Source organism: Rhipicephalus microplus, unplaced genomic scaffold (genome assembly GCF_043290135.1).
Source record: "Rhipicephalus microplus isolate Deutch F79 unplaced genomic scaffold, USDA_Rmic scaffold_32, whole genome shotgun sequence".
In the NCBI taxonomy this organism is placed as follows: domain Eukaryota; kingdom Metazoa; phylum Arthropoda; class Arachnida; order Ixodida; family Ixodidae; genus Rhipicephalus; species Rhipicephalus microplus.
Window position 1 is genome coordinate 8,836 of NW_027464605.1, and position 13,495 is coordinate 22,330.

At 45.3% G+C, this 13,495-nt stretch overlaps 1 protein-coding gene across 1 annotated transcript in view; it reads right to left on the reverse strand.

Moving 5' to 3' along the window:
• Positions 1-859: 859 nt before the first annotated feature.
• The window catches only part of LOC142786767 (uncharacterized), a 135,001-nt gene continuing 122,365 nt past the window's right edge, over positions 860-13,495 (reverse strand). The window contains exons 3-4 of the mRNA XM_075884409.1: positions 5,355-5,422; positions 860-931 (exon numbers count right to left, since the gene is read on the reverse strand). Of these exons, the coding sequence (XP_075740524.1) occupies positions 860-931; positions 5,355-5,422 (140 nt within the window). The remainder of the gene's footprint in view (positions 932-5,354; positions 5,423-13,495) is intronic.

Sequence of the window (13,495 nt, forward strand, 5' to 3'; positions counted from 1 at the left end):
ATGCGAGGAGCACCGTGAACATGTCACGGCACGAGTGGTAGGTTTTTATGTGCTGACAAGACTGAGATTCTTTGTCAAAGCCTTGAATCGTGCACAGCCATCTAGGCGGAAGTCTGCACAACAAAGAAAACAGAGCAGGTGCTCGTAAGGAGCCAGGGTTGTTTATAAATGAAGAAGTGGCCATCAAAACAAATTCATTGAAAGTTCGGTTTCGATGTGCATTGGGAGTACTCGTGCAGTGCTACGTAGCTGACATATCAGCGATCAGAAGATGACAACGAAAGAATGGACTGACTTGCCCGCCGTGCTTGCTGTGCTCTGTGTGGTTCGGTGTTATTACACTCGCGAATAGTCATTTTACGTGACATATTTGTGGTGGAGCTGCTGGCTCTTCCCTGTACCCATCACGAAGCTCCACTTCGGACGTATCATCACGGGTCCAACCATGTCACAGGTTCAAGGAACATCGTCTTCACCACCCGCCTCTTCTGTGACTCCTACCTACGTTGTCGTATACCTCCTGCTCGTGATCCTGGCATATTTCCAGGATATATAGATCGCTTTGACGTTAGATATATATGGGGGGTTTAACGTCCCAAAACCACGATATGATTATGAGAGACGCCGTAGTGGAGGGCTCCGGAAATTTCGACCACCTGGGGTCCTTTAACGTGCACCCAAATCTTAGCACACGGGCCTACATCATTTCAGACCGCATGGGAAATGCAGCCGCAGCAGCCGGGATTCGATCTCGCGACCTGTGGGTCAGCAGCCGAGTACTTTAGCTACTGGACCACCATGGCGGGGCACGCTTTGACGTTGACAAGTGCCTTAACGTGTACGAACAGATCAGCGCCGGCTATAGGTGGGCCCGACACTCATGCTCGCCAACGTGTTTCTTTACCTTGATGGCCCACTGCAGATGTGGTTCCTGTAGGTTATTCGAACACGTTACTGAAATGTCAAGCTCACAAGGCTAAACCAAATTTCCTCTACGTAGAATATATAGTGTGACATTTACTGCGTTTGTTGTGGTTCGAGACGCACGAAGTCGACATTGCCAGCTGGGACACTTTCAAGGAGACGATCCGTGACCTTTTCGGCGACACTGCTGCACGGCAGACGACTGCACTAAATCAGTCGGCTACTCGGGTATAGGCGTCTACCGAATCGGTAGACGTCTCACGGTTACCCAGTTCTGACGAAGCCATTTTCGAAGTATGATTGGATCAGACCTTTCGCCTGATCAGGCCGATGCTCTCTGTCAGGTTTCGGACTCGATCACGGTGACATTTTTGGTATCCGTGGTCATCCCTTGGGCCAGACTAATATTGTCAAGCACCTAATTAACAATGGTGACTCTGCGCTTATCCACTGTCGGCCTTGCCGCGTGTCCGCATCAGAACGAGCAGTGATTCAAAAGGAAGTGGCCAAAATGCCAACGAAAGACACCATCGAGCCATCGTCGAGCCCTTGGGCCTTCCCAGTGGTCTTGGTAAAGAAGAAAAGCGGCTCCTGGCGTTTCTGCGCTAGTTATCGGCACCTCAAAAAAATTACGAAAAAAAAAACGTGTACCCTCTTCTCCGTATTGACGACGCACTTGACTGTCTGCATGGCGCCACCTTCTTTTCATCTCCCGACCTCCGATCTGGCTACTGGCAAATTGCTGTAGACGAAATGGATCGTGAGACAACTGCATTCGTTACCCCCTGACGGCATTTACCAATTCAAGGTCATGCCGTTTGGCCTCTGCAATGCCCCGGCAACCTTCGAGAGAATGACAGATACGCTACTTCAAGGATTTAAATGGGCGACGTGCTTGTGCTACTTGGATGACGTGATAACTTCTCACCCACCTTCGCCACACACCTTGAACGCCTTTCTACCATTCTATAATATTCCGCTCTGTCCATGATGTTCTCAGTTTCGTGGGCCTCTGCTCCTACTTTCGGCGGTTCGTGAAAACTTTGCGGCACTCGCACGGCCACTTACCGACCTTCTCAAACAAGATGCCCCATTTCATTGGGGCCCTCTTCAAACTGACGCCTTCTCTCAACTAATTACCACTCTCACGACAACCCTATTCTTGCGCATTTCGACCCCGATGCTCCTACAGAAGCGCGCACAGACACGTGTAGTCACGGCATTGGTGCAGTTTTGGCGCAAACTCAGCGGGGCAACGACCGTGCAATTGCGTATGCAAGTCGTCTCCTTTCGAAATCTCAACGCAAATACAGAGAAATTTCATTCATTGTTTGCTGTACACCTATGACTTCTTCGCCAGTTGAACACAACTTATGCGGATACGCGTTCAACGAATGATTTTGTACTATGTGCTAGCGTGTTTTTTATGTACGTCACTAACAAGACAAAACAAACCACGACCACTTGCTTGCCTTCGGCATAGCACGCTATACTTAGGATAGAGTGTACTAGAACAAGGTTGTTCTAGTACACTCTACTTAGGATTAGGAGACCTCACATTTAAGCCTGACTGCGAAAACTCCCGTAGCTACCATGCAACCGCGGATCATTTCATGTCTACATTTTTGGCATCACGTCTGAATAGAACCAACGCACTTTCAACAAAACAAAACAACAACGACGACGACGACAATGGTTTTGCGTGATAAAACTATATACCGCGTGAGGCTCGCCGTATTCAGTGTAGCACTCTCCCAATTACGACCACCTGTGGTTCTTAGCGCCTACATCTAAGAACGCAGGCCTCTATCATTTCCACGCCATCGAAATGCAACTGTCGAGATCGGGATGCGATCCTTATCTGCGGGTCAGCAGCCTCGTGCACATCAATCACCACTGTGCCATTGACATCAAAACCGATTCCTTTACAACTGTAATGGGCAGGCCTGGTTGGTACACTACTGGAATGGTCATGACGTATCTGTCATTCTTACCTTGTGTCACGCGTCTTAAGCACTGTTCCGTGCCACCCCATCCCTACAATAAACGCTAGTGACCATCGGCCGTATGCACAAAGTGTGCACCACTAAATATGCTTTCAAAAGACAAAATGTATACGTTGACAAAAAATAGTTGTACAAGAAAAGTACATTTGTATTTCAATACTACTTCATCAAAAGCACAGGCAACCGGCGCGCTTTAGTTTTGCCGTTTAGCTGCCGCTGAGAGAGTTGAAAACGATGCAGGCGCCAATGACGCAAAAGCTAAATACAACAAAAAGCGCGCCGATCACATATAGATGCGCCCGCAAAACACAAGCATTGGTTTGCATCATTTATTTTCGCTGAGGGCGGCCATAATTATAAGATATATGTTCGCAATATCAGTTGTACAGGAATACTACATATGTATCCAAAATATCAACACGTTCACCTCTTTCCGCACACCTCGTGATCGCTTTACTCGAGCAGACAGAACATCGCTGCTTTACCAGTATTCAAACCTTCGCGACTTCCCGCCGACTGAAAATCGTTTACTTTCAGTTTTTCTTTTTCTTTTTTTAAGCGAGCCAGTGGGCGGCGACCGCAGGCGAGTGAAAGCACACCGTCTCTCTTTTATTCGCTAAAATCTCGCAAGCTATGCTTTTAAGTTTTCGTTGAATCCCGTGCGGTGGCGCTGCAAATAAATGCGCTTGCTGTCAAGTTTTTTTCTCCTTTACTTCATATCTCGCGTAATGTTTTGTAGCAATATGTAGAAACTGAAGGCATATTTAAAAAAAAAGCCAAACAATACAGTTGTACACGTGAAATTAAAAAAAAAATCTATGGTCACAGCGGTGATTCGAACCTGGGTCTTTTTAGTGGTATGCGAGCATTCTACCCCTCGACCACTTCGGCGGAGCTGCGCACGGCTCTTAAAACGACGACAGGTCACAGACTACCGATCGCAGCGCCACTAGCGGATTTGACCCCGTTTGGGCTTCACTTTTAATGCATTGGTGCTGCGGCCGGTCCGGGCACTCCCCTTGTTCTAGTACACTCTACTCGAGGGTTTCGCTGCCGGTGACTGCGCGCCGGCGTCCCGCAAAATGCGGGCCGTGCAGTCGGAAGACAGCAACCCGGCGCATTGTAAGTCCGTACGAACCGAGGAGATGGCGCTGGACGTGCGCACTTCTCTCTGGCGGCTCTCCTCGTCCACGCAAAACGGCGTGCCGTGCACCGAAGCACGTTTCACACGGGCGGTTCTTATCGTTGCACTTCCAACAGAAATCAATGCAGCCCGTAAGTGCGCGCGCGTTTGCTGCTCGGGAAGAAGTTTCTGCCCACGGCTGAAGGTTTCGCTACGCGCGTGTCCAATCACGCACAAACATTCGCAGGTACTGCACTTTCTTGAAGTGAAGGTGCGAAAAGATGCCGACTTCGATCGCCCTCACAAACATTCGCAGGTACTGCACTTTCTTGAAGTAAAGGTGCGAAAATATGCCGACTTCGATCGCCATCGCAGAAAGCTGGGCTTGTTCGTTTCTGGAACCATGAAACATGTTTACTGCGCTAAGAATAACCTTTATTCTCGCCAAATTCACAAGAGAGGTGTTTGTTCTAATTTCGGCAACCATACTGCTTTGTGTACACTCTGGCAAATAAAAAAATACAATTTAAGTTTCAAATTATGTTTTCCTAAAGTGTACATCGAGTAACGGGGATGGCGTTGAGGTTGCCGTATTAACTTTGTCTGCTTGTTCTGCAAAGCATTCTGCCAGCATATTTTACGAGAGTGAGCCACAATTCAAGCACAAAGGACAGTACATATTATACGCGATTTATTGCTACTAACGCCTAAGTATCACAAATATTGTAGGTGCATGACCAGCGCATATTTACTGCAGTGGAAAGAAATTACTTGAAATGAGCGATATCCGCGAATATTACTGATCATACTTTTTAACATTTATAGCAATAGCTTAAGGTATATATTTGATTGGATTGCGCCTTGTGCTCTATGCATCACTTGAAGAGGAATCTTATTCTGCGGTCACGACACTGAATGCCAGTGCAGTTATGTCCACGGTTTATGTACACTTTTGTGCTCCGTTACGCGTAAAATATTCCGTGCTCCTTTGACTCTACTTTTGCCTTCAGCCTTAATATTGTCGTGCGACTGAACCTTTTGCATATGTGACCATTATTTGTCAGAATTGAATTTATAGGAACTAATGTCTACCTCGTGAAACACCCCATAAACAACACAAAATATAAAAAAACATGTAGAGCTATTGTTCTTCAAACACGCCCACAGTCATTCTAAGCTTCTGGTTTTATTTTATTTTGAGACGTAATTACGCTCATATACAGTAAAAATCGTTTTTTTTTCTTGAGTTAGAAAAAATCGTAATTTAATATGACGGAACCGATATGTCTTGGAACACTTACCATGTTGTTCGCGTTGACAGGGCCTATGCTGTTCACGTATATGTTCACTTTGACGTACGTTGGATGCCCTGAATAAAAGAAAGAGCAGAAAGGTGCATAAGTATTTCATTCAGGTGATGCCGGAAAACAGACTTACACAAACGGTGCGAAACAAGGCTCAACGTTATAGGCTTATGTTGCACTCACGCTAGGTGCCATCATGAAGTTCATCAATGAGTAAGCCGCGACAACCGACCAGGTCTCCCAGGCTAAAACCACTCGAGCGCCATCATCACTCCATGAACCACCACCACCCCAAGTAGACGAGCAAACCGTATATAAATTGGTATGAAACAAAACCTATTACCTGTTGTTGTTTACCTCAGGTCTTTCGAAGGCCGGGGCTCTGACACCATAGCGACTTTGATGACGAGTCCCGATGCCACCTCGTCGTTATAGGGTGTCTAAATAGCGCCGGCTTATCGCGCGGTAAATACGAATGTACGGTACGCAGCGAGCAATAAAAAGTAAATGTTTAGGTGTAACCTTAAGGCACACTAAAATATTAGTGTGGGTTGAGAAAACAAAACTGTTATTGATGTTATCATAGTTGAAAAAAATGGGCATGTAGCGCGTATGCACGATAACCACTGGTCGTGGCGTGTAATAGCCTGAACTGCAAGTCAAGGCAAGCACACGAGGGGAAGACAGAAATTTTGGGTGGGTAGATGAGATTAAGTAGTGTGCGGGTACAGCACGGCAGCAGCAAGCACAGGACTGGGTTGATTGGAAGAACATGGTAGGGGCATTCGCCCTACAGTGGGCGTATTCAGGCTGGTGATGATGATGATGATGGTGAGTAACTCAGGAAATAGTGTGCCATCGCGGTCGACACGTAGTTAACTTAACCTGCAAGATCTCGTATTAGCCACTATGCCCATCTCATAACGTTACTGTGCGCATGCAAGAACTCCCGCAGCAAACAAAAAAAAAACAAAAAATGGGGAGGGCCCCTTTTTCTAGAAAAAAAGAAAAGAAAGGACGCCTTTTTCTGCAAGAAAAAGGGGCTAGGCATGAACGAGCTACCCCTTTTCTTTCTTTTTTTCTGTCGCATTGCACAATGCTTTCTCCTAAATGTTTGATTCCTCCATGTCTCGAATCAGGTCACCACTCGCAATCTTAGCAGCGCAACACATGTAGATGCTACAGGCAACGACGACGGTCATGCACTCACATCCCAACAGTAACGAAATGTGCCAACATGAAATGAAGTGTGCATTCCCTAAAATATGAGCTTGACACATAAGAAATGGCTGATCACCGGCAAGCCCACGATCGAGACACAGCGATTATTCGAAAGCGGCGAACACAAACACACGTGACCAGCACACCTTCGAAACCAAATTTCTGCAGGCTTGCAGGCGCCACGTTGTTCCGTAACTACGCCGCCACCACCACCGAAATGTGCAGCTCATCAGAGGCTACTGTAGCGCAAGCTACGGGGTATTGCTGCAGCGTAAACTGTGGCAAAGCCGTTCCGTCTTAAATGTACTTCTGCAATAAGGAAGCGTACAAGCTACGTCATTACCGATCCGTGCGTAAGCCGCACGGTAATACCTTCAGTGCTAAATCTGTACGTCTTCAGAGAGGGCTCTTTAACTAATGGACGACGATCATTCTGTCGCGCGATAGTTGCCTGGCTTCTACCTTTAATTTCTTCGTGCCACGCACCTTTGGGTTAGCTCCCTGTTTCTCCCTGATTTCGGGGACGGAAAGGAGCGCGAAGCGGGTGCAGTTACTAGCACTCATTCATTCTGGTCGATCGATGGTCGAAACTTCGAACGCAACTTCGACGGTGTCGGTTTCTGAAACGCGCTAGGTAATTGCTTCGCTCGGTAGCTGATGGCTATAGTAACGCCAGCTTGTGCAGTGAGTGATGCACTCGACATTAACTGAGAAACTTACGATGAATGACTGTGGTTCCCACCAATGTATGACGTCAAAAACTGCGGCAAGGGAGTTTCTAACAAGTCAAGTCACGAGCAAAGAGAAAAGTCAGGAGCAAAGAGAAAAGAGCAAGGCACCACGCGAAATTGCTCTCGGAACTTTGACTTTACTCGATTAGTCGATGGAACGTAGAACACTCCGGAAGCAATCACACATCTTCATATTTGGCTGATTTTTGGTTACTCAGTGCTCTCACCTAACTAACGCGTAGAACGCTCTTGTGCTCTTCAGGGTTAACTTCTACAGCTGACGGATCGCTTTTGTCATGAATTAATTTTCCTGAATAATATTAGACTCAGTTCATTTCGGTAGCGAGCTTTCTTCTCTTGATTTGCAGCTTGTTTCTTTTCTTAGGTACAATTTGCAGTGGTTTGGGTTGTTTATCTATATTTGGTTAGATTTATTACACCCGAATCGCAATTTATCAGAGCAACAATCATGTGGTTTAAAAAAAATGGCCTTGAAACGTTGGTAAGAAATTCCCAGTTGCATATTTTCTTCCCTAGATCGCCAGTTAGTTGAGTTTTTTGTTGGTACACACTATTAAGTGAACGCAAGATTCTTTTCCTTTTCTCGCAATCAGCCATGTTATATGAATTGCGGCTTGTGTAGTTTTTTTGCTGTGTATGGAAATACGAATGTTAACACAAAAATATTTAGCTGCTCTCTGGTGCTCTATTTCCCCGATTGTGCACACAGGATCGATGCATGGTTAGCGAGTGACCACGACTGCTGTATATAGTAAGCGTGTTCATGTGCACCTAAACTCCTAACCGCTTCGCTAGTGCTATGATGGCTGCAAAAACACAGCATCTGATATTTCAGTCTGTTTTTAGATGATGGCAGATGACACAACAAATACTGCTAGGTTGTGGGGGTCTGGGTGCGCCTGCTGGACGCTGATATTTGTGTCCCTGCCTTTCCTCCTAGCTTTCTCTATTTTTTTTTCTTCTCTCTCCCCTCATGTAGGGTAGCGAACCAGGTACATTCTGGTAAACTTCGCTGCCTCTCCTCTGCAGTTTCTCTAGCTCTCACTTTTTGATTATTGATTGATATGTGGGGTTTAACGTCCCAAAACCACTACTTGATTATGAGAGACGCTGTAGTGGAGGGCTCCCAAAATTCCGACCACCTGGTGTTCTTTAATGTGCACCCAAATCTGAGCACACGGGTCTACAACATTTGCGCCTCCATTGAAAATGCAGCCGCCGCCGCCGGGATTCAATACCACGACCTGCGGGGCTCTCACTTTGAAGCGAAGGTCAGGATGATGAGGTTGTGGGTCTGACAACCTTTAATTTCAATCAATCATTCAGTCCATTCATCAATCAATCAGTCAGTCGATCAATGAATTTACCTTAAGCCAATATCAGAAAGCTAAGCTGCCGTTCTACTTCGGTTATCGCCTGTATTTGGCGTAGTGTGTGTACCCGTTCATGGTCCCGTGAATGATCACCAAATACAAACTAAAAAAAAGCTCGCGCGTCTACGAAACTAGGGTCTACCAAGCATTGCGGCATAGGGAGCTGTTCCCCGACTGCTTCGCATAAACTGCGTTACGGTGAAAGGTTGAACAGGCAAAATGTTTATCAACCTGTTCCTTTTGATTAGCGCTGTTTAAGCAACATACATGCCTCTCATAAAGGGCGATTCCAGCAAGCCGTGAGATATACCAGAATAATTGTGCGATGTGTGCAAATTTTTATGGCTGCATAAGTTGAGAACGTTTATTATTATTATTATTATTATTATTATTATTATTATTATTATTATTATTATTATTATTATTATTATTATTATTATTATTATTATTATTATTATTATTATTATTATTATTATTATTATTATTATTATTATTATTATTATTATTATTATTATATCACACCTCCCCTTTGTCGCAATGACAACATAGAGCTTGTGGTTCAACTTGGATGAGGACCTGAGAAGTGACAACTGTTGCGGAATGGAACGAAAACAAAAACCTTTATGTTGACCACTGTATTCTCAGTACGTAATTGCAAATTCAGGCAACCGCCCCACCTCACCCCCCGTCAACACTTTCATTGCAAATTCACAGCCTGGGACCACTTCCGTAAGATAAGATTGAGAAACACAGAGTACATTAATAACCCGCCATATGAGAAGTGGCTGTCTCAGCTGGTTGAAGACGTCAAGTCGGCCACCAAAACGATACAGATTCATCTTAAGGTCCATAAAACAAGTAAATAGGCTTGCCCATCTCTTGGAGGTCAAAAACGCCCTCGTTACCCGGTGGGAAGCACACCGTCTGAATCGAAGACTGTGAAACCGCTTCGCGAGTCTTGATCAGGAAATAAGCGCTCACTGTCAGACGCTAGAAAAACAGCGTTGGATCGAGTTTCACAATACGATGGATGGAAAGATGAGAGTTGGGGTTAAATATAACCTTCTCAAACGCCTGCTGCAGGAGACCATATCTAAATCAAACCAGACGCGATTGGTAGACATAATAATAAACTCAGAAAGGAAGGCAAAATCGGATGCGGAAATAATGGAGCATCTGGCACAGAGACACCTCCCTTTGGATACAGCCCGTCCTCATTCTGGCTACGCGCAATACACGGGATCCCCAGCCTTTGAATTGGGCAAGCCCTTCCAGAAAGCATAGGTTCGGACCACTTTAGCCAATCTTAACGGAAATTTCTTCCCGGGCCTCGGTGGCATTACAAACAAGACACTTCGCAAACCACACGACGACTCTGTCATCACCTCACCAAAGAAATAAATTGTATTCGGGATTTGGGATTTTTTCATGAGCATTGCAAAGTGGCGTCGGTTATCCTCGTCCCTAAACTTAGCCGGAGTCTCAGTCTTGAGAACTTACGACCCATTTCACTGACGTCTTGTGTAGGTAAAGTCACCGAACATGTCTGCAACAATCGGATATCGAAGCGCATAGAGAAAATTAACCTGTTCCCGCACATCGTGACAGGTTTCAGACCACACCTATCTACTCAGGACGTCATGAAAATGCTGAAGCATCACATTATAAATCAGGAGACCAAATACGTTAAAGCCATTCTCGGACTCGATATCGAAAGGGTATTTCACAATGTCTCGTACTACCATATATTTGCCTCCTTCTCTTGCCTCAATTTGCGAGCCCACTTTCAGAAGTTCACTAGCTCGTCCCTCAGGAATAGAAAAGCCACTATCCAGCTGAGAGATTTCAAGGCTAAACCTTTGATCTAGGTTCCTTCGGCACCCCGCAGGGCTCTGTCCACTCCCCATTACTATTCAACATTGCAATGTGCGACCTTGCTGCAGAGCTCTCAAACCAAGAAGGCACCAAGTTCGCCATCTACGCGGATGACATCACCATATGGAGTGTCGGTGGCTCGGAGGGCTGTGCGAAGAGCTCTCATCAAAAGGCTGTCGACTGTGTTAAAAAAGGAAATGGGCCTTAAGATCTCATTAATAAAGTTCGCACTTCTTTTATATCGACCCACGAGAAGGGGACCCAAACTGAAAAACTGGAAAACCACTGGCCGACATCATCGACATTACGCTGCACACGGCATCAAGGCAGCATATTCGGAGGGTGGACTTCATACGCGTTCTGGACATTATCATGGAAGCTAGTGGAAAGAATGGCATAACGATCGACCGTCTGACTTCCAAGGCGGAAGGGGTCATCCGACTAATATCGCGCATTTCTGACAGTCGGAGTGGACTTCGGGAGGACATCCTACTCAGACAGTTTGATGCATTTTTGATGAGCCACATGAGTTATGTAGCAACCATGCACAAGTGGCAACTCCATAAGAGGACTAAGCTGAACATACTCATACAGAAAAGAATCAAGAGAGTGCTTCGCATTCCTATGTGCACAATCACTGAGAACCTTATGTACCTTGGGATCCATGACACGCTTGAAGAAGTCATCGAGGCTCAGCAAGCGGCACAAGTTGCGAGGCGCTCAGTCAGATCAGCAGAGGAAAATATTCTGGTTGACATTGGACTCACTGGCCTGACGCTCGAAGTGCAAGATACGTCACTTGAAGATTGTATGCGCTTTCGCATCAAAGAGTGCCCTCTTCCACGAAATATGCACCCACAGTACAACGTGGGCAGGCGTGTTGCTCGAGCCTCGTCTCTTTTAGCTCACTCTCACGTCCACTGGTCTGCTTGATGCCTTGTCGACGCCGTCCAGAACCAGTACGGCACTTCCGCAAACTTTGGAGTAGTGTCCGTAAATACTAAGGATCTGATTTTTTTTTTCTCAGCGTTGGTTCAAACCACTTATTACAAAGTCGAGCAGATGGCCATTCCACTAACCTTCCTTGAAACACACACAAAAAAAGATATTTACATGGACTCCAAAGCTGCTGCTAGGGCCTTCGCTTTTGGTTCCGTGTGCAAAGAAGATTTTAGAGCTTTAGCTCACAAGGAACTCGCCCACCACACTATTACTTGGTTCCCTGCTCGCCTTGGCTCGATAGTCGGGGGCCTTCTCTATGTCAAAGAGCTAGCCCACACCAAGGCGCGAAGTTTTACTCACCGTGCTGGGATTTGCGCGGCTCAGACAGAAGAATCAGCCCCCAGCCTCTACTTCAGAGATATTTTGACTATATTCGACGAGGTCACAAAATACTATCAAATGAACCGTAGGTTCTTTACACTGCCACATGAAAGGTTGTCTAGGCCACAGGAAATCTCCCTTCGCATGCTTTAAGCGGGAAAATAGCCCAGCCTCATTAATCTAAAATCATTACTCCGACAACTCATAACTTTGTCCAGACTGCTAATATCACAGTGATCTTAGCCACATGCTCGGGAAGTGCCCCTTTTTACAGGGAAAAGATCAAAAATTTTCTGAAAATTACTTTAATTTCATGCTCAAGAGCCTGGTCCTCACCCAAGAATCAAGGCTGTCCAGAAAGCCCATGACGTGGCGGGGAAGCTAGGCCTCCACATTTTAATAATAATAATAATAATAATAATAATAATAATAATAATAATAATAATAATAATAATAATAATAATAATAATAATAATATATTATTAATAATAATCTATCTATCTATCTATCTATCTGTGTAGCAGAACGAATCACCATAGAAGGTATTCTGTCAAGTTCTGCCCTGTTAAACGCGATGGTGAGGCAGCGCAGTAAGTACGGCAGCTCTTATGTGGATTTTGTCAACTCTAGAAATCATAGTGCAGAAATCACTTCAGTGAGAGCATCTTTTCGCATAAATACACGAGGAAGCGATGTTTAGAAATAATGAGAGTCTTGTATTCCATCGTGGTGTCCTATGAACAAACAAACAAACACATACACACACACACAAAAAAAAATAATTAGCCAGCATTTTTTTTTTTTTGGAGGCACGTTACATCCCCCACAGAACAGAGCTTCCTGTATTAGGCTCCAAGCGTTGAACAGTGCATAAGCGACAATGGTGGAAGGTATGGCGAACGTGATGTGCTGTTTAAACAGACAAAATCAATGTGGAGCCGCAACTTTTTGTTTTCTTTCAGTGTACTCACTGATCGATAACGCGGAACTGCTATCAGCTTAAGCGCGTTTGCTCGGGATATTGCCCTAAAATATTCAGAGACACGGAAGCATGAACTCCAAGGGAGTAAGGTTGACAGTCGAGAAATAAGGTAATGAAATGAATTTTGTTCATGCTTTGTTCTGGTCGCGGAACTATGGTGGGCAGCCTGGTTGCGCAGAGTTTAGCGAACATATTTGTTAAGGTGAGTACGGCCATGAGCCTTACGAAAGTGTGGATGTGGTAGGCAGATGTATATAAAATATAATGTTAAAGGCTTTTGAACATCACCTGGACATTAAAAGAAATAGTAGAGGTTCAATATACGGTTACTGCTGCTAGCTTTTGTTGAGCTTCCCAATGAAAAGACGCCAGTGCTATAGTACATCTATACCTTTTTTGTTTGTGAAGCCAGGAAAAGCAAATGTTTACAAAATGTAGCTTTTGAACTAAAGGGGGCCGAAAGACGTGTGCGCCAAAACTGGGGTGTCTTCGCTTATTCAGGAAATGTTAGAGGGAACTCGACTATGGCATCGCGTGTAAAAGCGCGCCGGGTAGTACTTAACGAACGGCTGTTAAGGCGTTCATAACAAACACATGCAGCTGAAACTCACG